The sequence below is a fragment of the Ictalurus furcatus genome, chromosome 19 (assembly GCF_023375685.1).
Source record: "Ictalurus furcatus strain D&B chromosome 19, Billie_1.0, whole genome shotgun sequence".
In the NCBI taxonomy this organism is placed as follows: domain Eukaryota; kingdom Metazoa; phylum Chordata; class Actinopteri; order Siluriformes; family Ictaluridae; genus Ictalurus; species Ictalurus furcatus.
The window spans coordinates 727070-740055 of NC_071273.1; the positions used below are offsets into that span (position 1 = coordinate 727070).

The following is a 12986-nucleotide window of genomic DNA, read 5'->3' on the forward strand; positions in this document are numbered from 1 at the left end:
ATATTTATTCACAGTCGCACAAAGTACTTTTCAGTCGCAAATGCGAGTGAAATGGTGGCACTGTAGAGCCTTGAGTTTATCTGCAAAGTTTTTTCCTGTCCGGCGTGATGACGTTTAATGTCCCCAACAACCTCTGTAGTGCCATTTAGCAACATGTTAATGTCACGATTTCCCCTCGCACAAGCGCTGGAGCTCGCAGCGAAACTGGCAGCTCGAGCACTAGAATGCTTTCATTTCTGGGATTTGTCATTACTAAATGACGTCATCCCTGCAGCACTCTATGGTGAATGGCTGTAAGTTTAGGAAGCGCTTGATTTGCTCTGCAGCAGAGTTTTCTATGAGCGGAGGTCGAACTTTAAACATCAATATCGCAGTCGATCATGTTCATGTAATAGTGGGCAGTCAAAATCGTAATCGCGATCGATATTCGATTAATTGTGCAGCCCTAGGTTCAGGAGTGCATGGGGCAATGCCAAAACAAAGTCATTTTAACTGTAATAAAAAAAGATGTCTGTGTCTGTACACGTCATCTTTAATCACAGGAAATAGAGTAGGCCTGGTTTCCTTTTTTCAGTCGAAGGCTTTCACTGTAGTTTTGTGTGAATTTATTTAATAAAAATTTGATGGGGCAGTGGTCCATTCTGACTATTTCTTCTGTTAAAATCATCACTTGAATAAAATAATTTTACATATTTACATTTATTCATTGAGCAGACACTTTTATCCAAAGAGACATACAAATGAGGAAATACAAACAAACCGATATATCAAGCGGAGAACTATACAAGTAATGCTACCATACAAGATCTATACTTGAATTCTAGAACAGCAAAGTGCACAGAGTAGAGGTGTAAGTGTCAGAGTAGGGTTTTTTTTGTTTTGTTTTGTTTTTTTAAGGATAATGTGGGGTTGGCATTTTAGGGGTTAGTTAGGTGTTCACAGAAGAGGTGTGTCTTTAGCTGTTTTTTGAAGATAGTGACAGATTCTGCTGTCCGGATTGAGGTTGGAAGTTCATTCCACCACTGAGGGACAGTTAGTGTGAAGGTTCTGGAAAGGGACCTTGAGCCAAGCTAAGTAGGCACTACTAAGCATCGGTCATTAATTGATCGCAGATTGCGTGAGGGCTCGCAGGTCTTTACATGAGCTCAGTCTTCACATGACAAGGGCTGAGGATTCCCCTGATGCTTCCGCCTAAGCGTTTCCTAGTTCTTATATACTGTGGTGGGCTCCTTCACAGCTGGGCATGCCTCTTTAATTAGCAAAACAAAGTATAATCGCGTGAAAGAGTGACTCCCGACCGAAACTGATTATGAATATCGGAATTAGCTCTAATCCAGCAACGTGTACACAGCTCGTAGCAACAGTGAACCGCAGTTACAGCTTCTATCTGACAGCCGATGCTAAAACCAGTTTAAACTAAAAATCAAGAAAGAAACACTTACCAGCTACTGTTCGCCTGGGTGAATAAACCACCACAACCTGGGTGAACTATCACCACAACCAAAAACATATCTTGGAAAAAAAACAAAGACAGTTATAATGGTTCTCCTAATAGATTTAAAATAAACCTTAGCTGAAATAATTCGTGATTTGTCGGTTTCTTCTGAAACAATATTTTGTCCTAATTTCATGGGTTTGATGTTCCCTCATCATTTAACATCATAGCTTATAAGAAACATTACATTTAAATTAAATAAAATGCTACGTTTGAGCTGACAGGCCTGCATGTTAACAGTTAAACACAACAAACCTCTTGGTTTCTGTCTGCACATTTTCTAACTTCCTGTTGTAGTCTTAGTGGACCTGCTGAAAAGTTGAAAAGCAGTGCAACACTATTTTGTTTAAGATGTGTCATTATTGATTGGGAAAGCTGCCCAAAATGTGACTTTATTTCACATAGTCTGGCTGTAGCATTTTCGGTCCTTGTAGCTGGTGTTTCATTGAATTAAATTCTAGTTGTCTTTAATGAGAAACGCTCCTGTAAAATGCAACTTTTGAGCGACTGCTGGCTTTTGAGTTTTATTTCCAAAGCTGCGTCCACCCTGTTTTACCCAGGCCCAACCAATTTCTGGCCTTGCAGTGGTAATGTTTTGGTCAATTTTAATCATATCTTGTGATTGGTGAAGGGAGAGCAGAAAGTCCATCATGACAAACACTTCATCATCATCATCATAACAAGTAAACCAAGATAAAAATCTGTTGAGGAAGAGTGTGTTGTTGTGTCTCTCTACAGGTTGGAGTGTTGTGGTGTCTCAGATGAAGGCTGTGCTGCTCTGACTTCAGCTCTGAGATCAAACCCCTCACACCTTAGAGACCTGGATCTATCCTATAATAATGTAGGAGACTCAGGCGTGAAGAGTCTCTCTGCTGTACTGGAGAATCCTCAATGTAAACTGGAGACACTGAGGTAAGATCATCTCTCTGAGAGTCACATGACCTGCTCCTCAGTAAGACACATTCTCTAATAGTGAGACTGAAGCAGTTTTAGATTCATCATCAATGTCCTGAGGAGGAATATTGTTTATTTTCACTGCACACTGATGATTTGTCACAGAGTCTTTGGGTCAGATGTACGTATGTGAGAAGCTGCAGAACAAAACGTGACTTGATGCGACTGCAGTGTGTCTGAAATTACTGTGAAATTTACTAAAACATTGTAATTAATCACACAAACTGCACTTGGGAAACAAATTAAATGCGTTGTATGTGAACTGCAGGGTTTAAAGCAGCAGTGAAATGGAAATTATCTAAATAATAATAATAGACTTCCAAAAATGTCAAAACTCCAATCCACAGTCAAAGAAATCAATCCACGCTAGTGAGTCAAAAATAGTTCAGTTCCTCCTTAAACCCAGGGACCTGGCAACTGCTCCCAGCAACACACATGGTGCTGATTTACACCTGGTTTTTAGAGGTGGACAAAATAACGTGTAAAACTGATGACTGTGAATCTCACAAACTTCATTAAATTGAGCAGAATATATAACCAGACTCACTTCCAATTTTTATACTTATTTTTGGGCAATTCTTCCTCAAATGCACAAAAGGTTCAGCACATTTGTCCCTTTGTCTTCATGTCATTCTTCTGTAGAAGTTTTATTTAAGGTGAAATTCACGTCCTAAACCTGTAAGACCTGATGAACCCAATTTGTAGACATTTTTAATGTCCATCAGTTTTATATGGAGTTAATTTTGTCTAAACTTTTGTGAAACAATAAAATCTTTATGAAATAATTTAACTTGATGAAATGATAAAATCCACAAGCTAAGTAATGAGAATCAAAATAATTCTTTCAAAAAGATTACTTCTGATTGACTAACATTTATACTGTTCTTTTTGGTGACTTTTGGCAAATTTTTTTCACTTTAAATCTTTATTGGTCAACTGATTTTGGAGTGGAACGTGCTCTGAAAATTAGCCATGCCCATACCATTAAAAGTGGAGCTGCCTCTCACATGGCGGAAAGAACAGAGCTGAGTGCTCAGCAGCAGGGAAACTGTATTGTAGTTGCATTAAAAAACTGACAGAAATATGAGTAGCTACTGAATGGTTTGTAGATGCATATATGTAAAGACATATTTCTTTATCATTCAAATGTCTTCATTCCATCCAGTTAAGTAGCAGTTTAAACAGGTTAACGTTAGTTACGTGACAAGACTGAAGTTGGTTTCTTATCCACAGTCGTAAAAAATGTCATTTGGACATTTTCACTTAGGGGTGTACTCACTTTTGTTGCCAGCGGTTTAGACATTAATGGCTGTGTGTTGAGTTATTTTGAGGGGACAGCAAATTTACACAGTTAAACAAGCTGTACACTCACTACTTTACATTGTAGCAAAGTGTCATTTCTTCAGTGTTGTCACATGAAAAGTTATAATCAAATATTTACAAAAATGTGAGGGGTGTACTCACTTTTGTGAGATACTGTATATAAACTATATGTGACTTCTTTGTGTGAATTATATTATAGAGAGAGACTTAATGAGAGGAGGGCAGATAGAGGAGATATTCCTATCCTTATTCACCGCATGTATTTTATATCTCGATGCACTAACGCTTATTTTCTTATTCTTGCAGACAGAGTCTTTTTTTTTAAATACACTGAAAAACTGGAATGTTTGGTCACTTAGAGTTAAGAAAAAATATTACATATGGTTTACAAAAAAATTACGTTTCTCATCGCTTATGCTAATCTTAATTTAAACAAGTTTCTATTTACAAGATTAAATTATGTAAACTATGATCATGTGTGTGCTAGAATAGCACACTGGCAGTGTGGTTTTTGCAGAATGTCAGTGACGAGTTCAAGTTCAAAGTGTGGATTCAATTAGATTTGGGAGGGGTTCAGTACAGAAAGTCATGTAGAAAGCATGGTGTAGCATAGAAAGTCAAAGATTTGTGTGTGCATGTGTAAATATGTATGTCCTTCCTCAAAGTAGCGTTGAATGAATTCCATGTTCTCCTTTTTTACCAATGAAAACGTTTGTTCTTTTCTTAGATTTAAATTTTCAGTATTGAAAAAATGTGTTTAAAGTGAACAAAGAAGTCCACACACTGAAGAGCAGTTCATTGAATTTACTTAATTCACATGTGTACATCGGTTCCACTTGACTGAATTGAGTAACATTAACATAATTTTTTTCGTACATCCAACATGATTTGATCATATATTTTAAATGCCCTGAATAAAATCGAACTCCACACTCTCGCCGAGCTGAGAAATGAGCCCCTGAGATTCTGCAACAACCACATTACCACTGCGTTATTCTACCCGTCAGCGCCAACATCCCCACAAGATTTAATAAGTCATTGGTTTATGTTAATACTAGAGTTGAGGTACTCGGTCCTGTTTTGATGAGAAACCTAAGATTGTTATATAAACCATAGATTTTCTCTTTTTTTCTTAAATCTTAAATCTGAGCACTCGTGCACGTAGCTCGTGCATGCGCGCGCCCTCTCATGTCTCTGAGCGCGTTGCCAGAAGGGGAGATCGTGACCAAATATTTACATTACATTTACATTTATTCACTTAGCAGACGCTTTTATCCAAAGCGACTTACAAATGAGAAAGATACAAGCAAAGCGATATCAAGCAGAGAACAATACAAGAAGTGCTACCATACGAGATCTATTAATTGAATTCCAGAAGAAGCAAAGTGCAGAGTAGAGGTGTAAGTGCATTTTTTTTTTTTTTTTTTAAATTATTATTATGAGTTTGTTAGGTGTTCATTGAAGAGGTGGGTCTTTAGTTGTTTTTTGAAGATGGTGAGAGATTCTGCGGTCCGGATTGATATTGGAAGTGCATTCCACCACTGAGGAACAGTTAGTGTGAAGGTTTCGGAAAGGGACCTTGCGCCACGCTGAGTTGGAACTGCTAAACGTCGTCGCTAATCGATCGCAGATTGCGAGAGGGAACGTAGGCCTTCAGGAGAGAGTTGAGGTAGGAGGGTGCTGTTCCTGACAAGGTCTTGTAGGTGAGCATCAAGGCCTTGAACTTGATGCGGGCAGCTACAGGAAGCCAGTGGAGGGAGATGAAGAGGGGTGTGACATGGGTTCTCTTGGACTGGTTGAAGACGAGGCGCGCTGCAGCATTCTGAATCATCTCAAGGGGTTTGATGGAGCTGGCTGGGAGGCCTGAAAGCAGTGAGTTGCAGTAGTCCAGTTTAGAGATAACAAGAGCCTGGACTAGAATCTGTGTAGCCTGTTTGGTGATGTAGGGTCGGATTTTCTTGATGTTGTAAAGGATGAACCTACAGGACCTTGCAGTTGCTGAGATATGGTCTGCAAAGGTCAAGCCATTATCAAGAATCACCCCAAGGTTCCTGGCCGTCCTGGTTGGCATGAGTGTGAGTGAGCCGAGCTGTACAGTGAGGTTGTGGTTGATTGAGGGACAGGCTGGGATGACGAGAAGCTCAGATTTTGCCAGGTTAAGTTTAAGATGGTTTTCCTTCATCCAGACCTAGATGTCCAAAAGGCAAGCAGAGATGCGTGCAGAGACGGATGGATCGTCAGGCTGGAAGGACAAATGGAGCTGGGTGTCATCAGCATAGCAATGATATGAGAAGCCATGAGACTCAATCACCTGCCCTAGAGATGTAGTGTAGATAGAAAAGAGGAGTGGACCCAGAACTGACCCCTGTGGAACGCCAGTTGTGAGTTGCTGAGTTTCAGAAATACCTCCCCTCCATGATACCTTGAAGGATCTGTCAGAGAGATAGGATTCCACCCAGCGCAGAACCGTTCCAGTGATGCCCAGGCTGGAGAGAGTTGACAGGAGAATCTGATGGTTCACAGTGTCGAAAGCAGCAGAGAGGTCAAGTAGGATGAGGACAGATGATCTAGAGGTTGCTCTTGCTAGTCGTAAGGCTTCAGTGACGGAAAGCAGAGCAGTCTCCGTGGAGTGGTTGCTCTTGAAGCCAGACTGCTTGGTGTCCAGAAGGTTGTTCTGTGTGAGAAAATTTGAGAGTTGATTAAAAACGTCTCTTTCAAGAGTTTTTGAAAGAAAAGGGAGTAGGGAAACAGGTCTGTAGTTGTCAACTATAGCAGGGTTGAGTGATGGTTTTTTAAGCAGTGGGGTAACCCGGGCTTGCTTAAATGAGGTAGGGTATGTGCCAGTAGAGAGCGATGTGTTAAAGATGTGTGTGAGTGCAGGTAATAGTGTGTGAGAGATGGACTGAAGAAGGTGAGAAGGGATAGGGTCAAGAGGACAGGTTGTGGGATGGCTAGAGAGGAGGAGTTTAGAGACATCAGTCTCTGAGAGGAGAGAGAAGGAAGTCAGTTGGGAGTTACCCGGAGGAGGAGTCAGTCTATGCATGTCTGGGGCTGAGAACAGGTTTCTGATTGATGTAACCTTGTTGGTAAAGAAAGTCGCAAAGTCATCTGCAGTGAGAGAAGTAGGGGAAGGGGGAGGAGGGGGACAGAGTAGAGAGGAAAAGGTAATTTCTATAAAATAAAAAATTATAAAAAAAATATAAAAAAATTTCTATAAAATATAACACAGTTTGATCATTTTTAATTACATTGTTAATTAGAATAAACAGGTGATATTAAATCCTCATGTCATTCTGAATAATAAAATTATTTTACAAACAGATCATCTTTAAAGTAAGTCTTAAACCAAGATGAAAATCCGTTGATAAAGAGTGTGTCATTGTGTCTCTCTACAGTTTGTATAATTGTGGTGTCTCAGATGAAGGCTGTGCTGCTCTGACTTCAGCTCTGAGATCAAACCCCTCACACCTGAGACAACTGTTTCTGTCCTCTAATAAACTAGGAGACTCAGGAGTGAAGAGTCTCTCTGATTTACTGGAGAATCCTCAATGTAAACTGGAGACACTGAGGTAAGATCATCTCTCTGAGAGTCACATGACCTGCTCCTCAGTAAGACACATTCTCTAATAGTGAGACTGAATCAGAAGTTTTAGGTTCATCATCGATGTCCTGAGGAGGAAGCTACCTTTCACTGCACACTGATGATTTGTCACAGAGTCTTTGGATCAGATGTACGTATGTGAGAAGCTGCAGAACAAAACGTGACTTGATGCGACTGCAATGTGTCTGAAATTACTGTGAAATTTACTAAAACATTGTAATTAATCACACAAACTGCACTTGGGAAACAAATTAAATGCATTGTATGTGAACTGCAGGGTTTAAAGCAGCAGTGAAATGGAAATTATCTAAATAATAATAATAGACTTTCAAAAATGAAAAGGTAAAGACATCTACGTTTAATAAGGAGCAAAGGAGAGATTGCAAAAAAAAAAAATTGTAAGCCACAGCAACAATACTTTGGATGGTTTTTTATTGTTCTTAAAACTGAAATAGTTAATTGAATACATCTTCTTCTAGCCTCTATGAACAGGGTTGCCAGATATCTTTCTCAATAAACAAGCAGTATTAAAACCATAGAGATTCAGATAGTTCTTTCACTAAGGTCCTAAAATCATCCCGTATTATCACACATTTTGTGATTAAATAAATAATGTCTATGAGGAAACCCACTGACTCAAATACATTCATATAGTAACACAGAGCTGAAGTTGAGAACAGGATAAATAGGTGTGTGTATGAGAGGAGATCACAGTGCATGCTCACTACTGAAGGTTTTAATGTACAGATATACATTAAGAGCACAAAATGTAATACTGAAGGAGGTGGAAGCGAAACCAAAGGGGACAAGCAAAACACCTGCAGAAATCTCTATAATTCACTGAAGTTCATGTGTCTTCTATAAGAAAAAAAACACTGAACAATAATGTTGTTAAAGGAAGAACTTTTCAGAGGAAACCACTGGTCTGCAACAAACACTGTGTCATTGTGTCTCTCTGCAGGTTGTGTAAGTGTGGTGTCTCAGATGAAGGCTGTGCTTCTCTGACTTCAGCTCTGAGATCAAACCCCTCACACCTGAGAGAACTGGATCTGTACAATAATAAAATAGGAGACTCAGGAGTGAAGCTGCTCTCTGCTCTTAGGGATGATGAACATTACAAACTACAGATACTGGAGTGAGTAATGACCTTTTTAGATAAATGTTTAGATAAAAAAATTTGAGACTAATCATTTAACCTCATTATAATTACAACCCCAATTCCAAAAAAATTGGGATGCTGTGTAAAGTGTAAAAAAAAAAAAAAAAAAAAAAAAAACAGAAGGCAATGATTTTCAAATCTCATAAACTCATGTAATTCACAATAGAACATAGAAAATATACCAAATGTTTACGCTGAAGAAATGTACCATTTTAAGGAAAAAAATAAGGTAATTTTGAATTTGGTAGCCACAACACGTCCCAAAAGATTTGGGACAGGGACAACAAAAGACTGGAAAAGTAAGTGTTACTAAAAACAAACAGCTGGAGGTTAGTTGGCAACAGGTCAGTAACATGATTGGGTATAAAAAGAGTATCTTAGAGAGGCAGAGTCTCAGAAGTAAAGATGGGATGGAATCTGGATGGAAGCAGATGTTGCTCTAAAACCTGTATAATACCTTTCAGCATTGATGGTGCCATTCCAGATGTGCAAGCTGCCCATTCCATAGACACCACTGCATTCCCATACCATCAGAGATGCAAGCTTTTGAACTGAGCGCTGATCTCATCTTTACTTTACTTTTAAAAGAGAATGAGCTTGAAGCAAATGGCAAGGTGGAGGAGCCAGCTTTAGCGTAGGAGTTAACATGTTGGGGTCCACAGATAGAAATGAAGTGCTGGTATAAAGCCTGAGAAATAAAAAAAGGATCGGTAATAGTTACGTTATCAACCCTTAGTTGATTCACAGTAGTTTTGTTGCTTTTATTGAGAACATGATTCAGGTGCTTCCAAAACTGTTTGGGATTAAAAATGTCATGAGAAAGACAGTCTCTATTGTATTTGGATTTGGCATTCCTTGTTTGAGTCGTACATTGATTCCTAAGATGTCTATAGATTTCCCAGTCCAAGTCAGCTTTAGAAGAATGATATTTGGCCCAGGCTTTATCCCTTTGTTTAAAAAGATTAATCAGATGAGAGTTGATCCAGGGTAAGTGATTACTTTTGACTGTAAGCGTTCTAAAAGGAAAATGTTTATCAATTAACGTTGATAACTTCAGAATGAAGGAAGTCCCATGCATCTTCAGTAAATGGAATTAGCTGAAACCTGTCCCAGTTAATAGAAATTTAGTGTAAAAAAAGTCGTGTATGAAATGATCAGCGTTAATATTTTTAAATTGATGCAATCTAATATATTTAGGAGGAGCACAAGGGGTTCTGATTTTCCAAACACAGAATATAATAAAATGATCACTAAAACAATCAGACAAGACACCAGATTTAACTGTCCTTTCAGATTAGTGACCAGTATCAGGTCTAACAAGGATGAGGACCGACTATCCACTCTAGTCAGTTCATTGATTAGTTGAACAAAATTTGCACTACCAAATAGATTTTTATCGCCAGAGGAAGAACGATCAAGCCAGTTGCAATTAAAGTCACCAAGAATAATCATGTCTTTATACCTGCATACAGAATTTATAGTTGACAATGCACAATGTAGACTCTGTCAGCGCAGCTGGGGGCCTATTGATATTACCAATAATCAAATGTTTATTCTCATGAAAGTTAATTTTGATAAAAAAAAGACTTTCAAAATTGGTCAACAGTAGGAGCAAGTGAAGCCAAGTCTAAGGCAAATGGTTTGAAGAATTATTTCAAGACATTTGATGCAGTCATCCCATGTGGGTAAAAGTCCTACAGTGCATTGACAAACAAAACCTGATTCCACAGCCAGGAGATATTTCTCTGGATATTGAGGCTGCAAACATCAAGACAGTACAAGAAGAAATACAGGCTATTTGTAATGAATGGGACTGCCTGCTCACAGAGGCCCCCTTAGTAGCACAAGCAATGGAGATCCTTGCTCAATTTCAGAGTGAAGAGAGACGAAAGCAGAACAGGGATCACATGCATGATGAGATGACACAAGAAGATGCAACTCAGGAGAGTCAGAAAATTCAATTCAATTTTATTTGTATAGCGCTTTTTACAATAGACATTGTCTCAAAGCAGCTTTACAGAAATATCAACACGGTATACAGATATTAAAGGTACGAATTTATCCCAACTGAGCAAGCCACTGAGTGGCAACGGTGGCAAGGAAAAACTCCCTAAGATGTTTAAAGAGGAAGAAACCTTGAGAGGAACGACTCAGAAGGGAACCCGTCCTCATCTGGGAAACAACAGATAGTGTGAAAATGTTCATTATGGATTTATATGGAGTCTGTTTGGCCTTAGAAGCAGCCATAGTCCCAGCAATCTGGAATTGGCGTAGATGAGAGCTCCATCCAGAGGTAGGACATCCGAAACGGATCAGGCAGGTCTGGATAGCAGAGTGGATCAGGATCTCTAGTATCTCCATAAAATTGTGTGGCTCGGCAAAAGGAGAGAGGGAGAGAAAAGATTATTAGGACTGTGCTTAGTGTAACAGAAAGTCTAGTCAGGGTAGGCTTGAGTAAACAAATACGTTTTAAGCCTAGACTTAAACACTGAGACTGTGTCTGAGTCCCGAACACTAATTGGAAGACTGTTCAATAACTGTGGGGCTCTATAAGAGAAAGCTCTTCCCCCTGCTGTAGCCTTCGCTGTTCGAGGTACCGTCAAATAGCCTGCATCTTTTGATCTAAGTAGGCGTGGGGGGATCATAGAAAAACAAAAGGTCGCTTAGATACTGTTGTGTGAGACCGTTTAGTGCAAGGGTCGGGAACCTTTTTGGCTAAGAGAGAGCCATGAACGCCACATATTTTAAAATGTAATTCCGTGAGAGCCATACGATATGTTTAAAACTAAATACAAGTAAATGTGTGCATTTTATGTAAGACCAACACTTTTAAAGTACAATAAGTCTCTGAATTCTTTTTAATAACGTTGTTATGCTGTTGCTAACCAATGATGAATAAAGTACTTCTTACCATTAATGCGACTTCTGGTGCTGCATGGTTTTGCTGATGGCTTTGTAGTCTGGTTGATACGTGGTGAGGTTAAGCTTCATGCACGCGTTGAGACTTCCATCCGTTAAACGTGATCGTAGGTTGGTCTTAATGTTCTTCAGATGTGAGAAAGACTGCTCACATGCATACGTAGAGCCAAACATTGTCAGTACAGCAATACTCACACGCTGCAGTGTGTGGTATGTGACGGGAAGCGCGTTCTAAGTTTTGACAATCAGCTGGTCCGCGGGTTGAAGTTTTTTCATTTCTCCCCACTTGTGTTTGCTCGCCAACTCTGCTTGCTGTCGTGCGAGTCTTTCCAAATCTTCATTCAGTGACTTGAACTTATTCACCCACATGTCTGAGGCCTTCAGGTCAGCAGCTTGTAGCTCAGAATCTCACCGGGGCTGTAACTCAGGTCGGCGCTGTCCACTGCACACTCATGTGGATGGGTGATGAACTTAAAAAGACGAGTGCGCTCACGAAATTCTCCAAAGCGCGCTTTGAATGACTGCAGGAGATTAGATGTGAAGCCCGCTAGCTGCTGAAGATCAAGATGTTGAGCAGGGTCACTTGCTGTGCATGCATCTTTAAACTCTCCCAGTTTTTCAAAGTGTAGTAAACGACCTGTTTCAATGTCGGCGATGAAGAGTTCTAGCTTGTTTTCAAATGCAAACACTGCTTGTTGAAGGGATAAGACTGTATTTCCAACGCCTTGCATTTTCACATTGAGCTGGTTCAGATGTTCAGTCATGTCCACGAGATAGTAGAACTTCAGGAGCCACTCAATGTTAGCTAACTCAGGATGCTCGACGTTTTTCATTTCAAGAAAAGTCCGGATTTCGCTCAGACAAGCCGCGAAACGGCTGAGCACCTTCCCTCTTGACAACCAACGCACATTGCTGTGCAGAAGCAGACCAGGATAATTATTCCCAACTTCATCCAGCAGTGTTTTAAACTGGCGATCATTTAAAGCTCGGGCAACAATAAAGTTGACCACCCGAATGACCAGCGACATCACCTCACCAAGCTGCTCGCCACACATCTGAGCACAAAGCGCCTCCTGATGTAGGATGCAGTGAAAACTTAGGATGGGTCTTTTTTCATGTTCACGAAGAAGCACTACGAATCCTCTGTTTTTCCCCACCATGCACGGAGCACCATAGTACACACCGAAATAAGTTTATCCATCGGTAGATTTTTTTTCTTTAGCGAGCTCAGTGAAAGACTTGAATAAATCCTCCCCTCTTGTTGTCCCTTTCATAGGCAAAACAGCAAGACTTTCCTCACGTAGTGTGTCACCGACAGCATACCTTGCAATCACGCTGAACTGATAAATGGCTTACGTCTGTTGACTCATCCAAAGCGAGAGAAAAGAATGGTACTGCATTTATGTCCTTCACTTGTGTTGCCTCAATTTGATTTGCCATCATGATGGTACGATCGTGAACAGTTCTTGCCGACAGAGGCATGTCTTTTATTCGTTTGATTATCTTGTCTTTATCCGAAAAGTCGTCAAAAAGTT

General features: G+C 39.9%; 2 protein-coding genes across 3 annotated transcripts in view; one reads left to right on the plus strand and one right to left on the minus strand.

Annotated features, from left to right (window-relative positions):
• The window catches only part of LOC128623034 (NACHT, LRR and PYD domains-containing protein 12-like), a 393909-nt gene that overhangs the window by 117707 nt on the left and 263216 nt on the right, over nucleotides 1-12986 (minus strand). The window lies entirely within an intron of this gene.
• The window catches only part of LOC128623035 (NLR family CARD domain-containing protein 3-like), a 96748-nt gene that overhangs the window by 50266 nt on the left and 33496 nt on the right, over nucleotides 1-12986 (plus strand). For both annotated transcript variants that reach the window (XM_053649883.1, XM_053649884.1), the window contains exons 7-9: nucleotides 2234-2407; nucleotides 7168-7341; nucleotides 8335-8508. In XM_053649883.1, the coding sequence (XP_053505858.1) occupies nucleotides 2234-2407; nucleotides 7168-7341; nucleotides 8335-8508 (522 nt within the window). The remainder of the gene's footprint in view (nucleotides 1-2233; nucleotides 2408-7167; nucleotides 7342-8334; nucleotides 8509-12986) is intronic.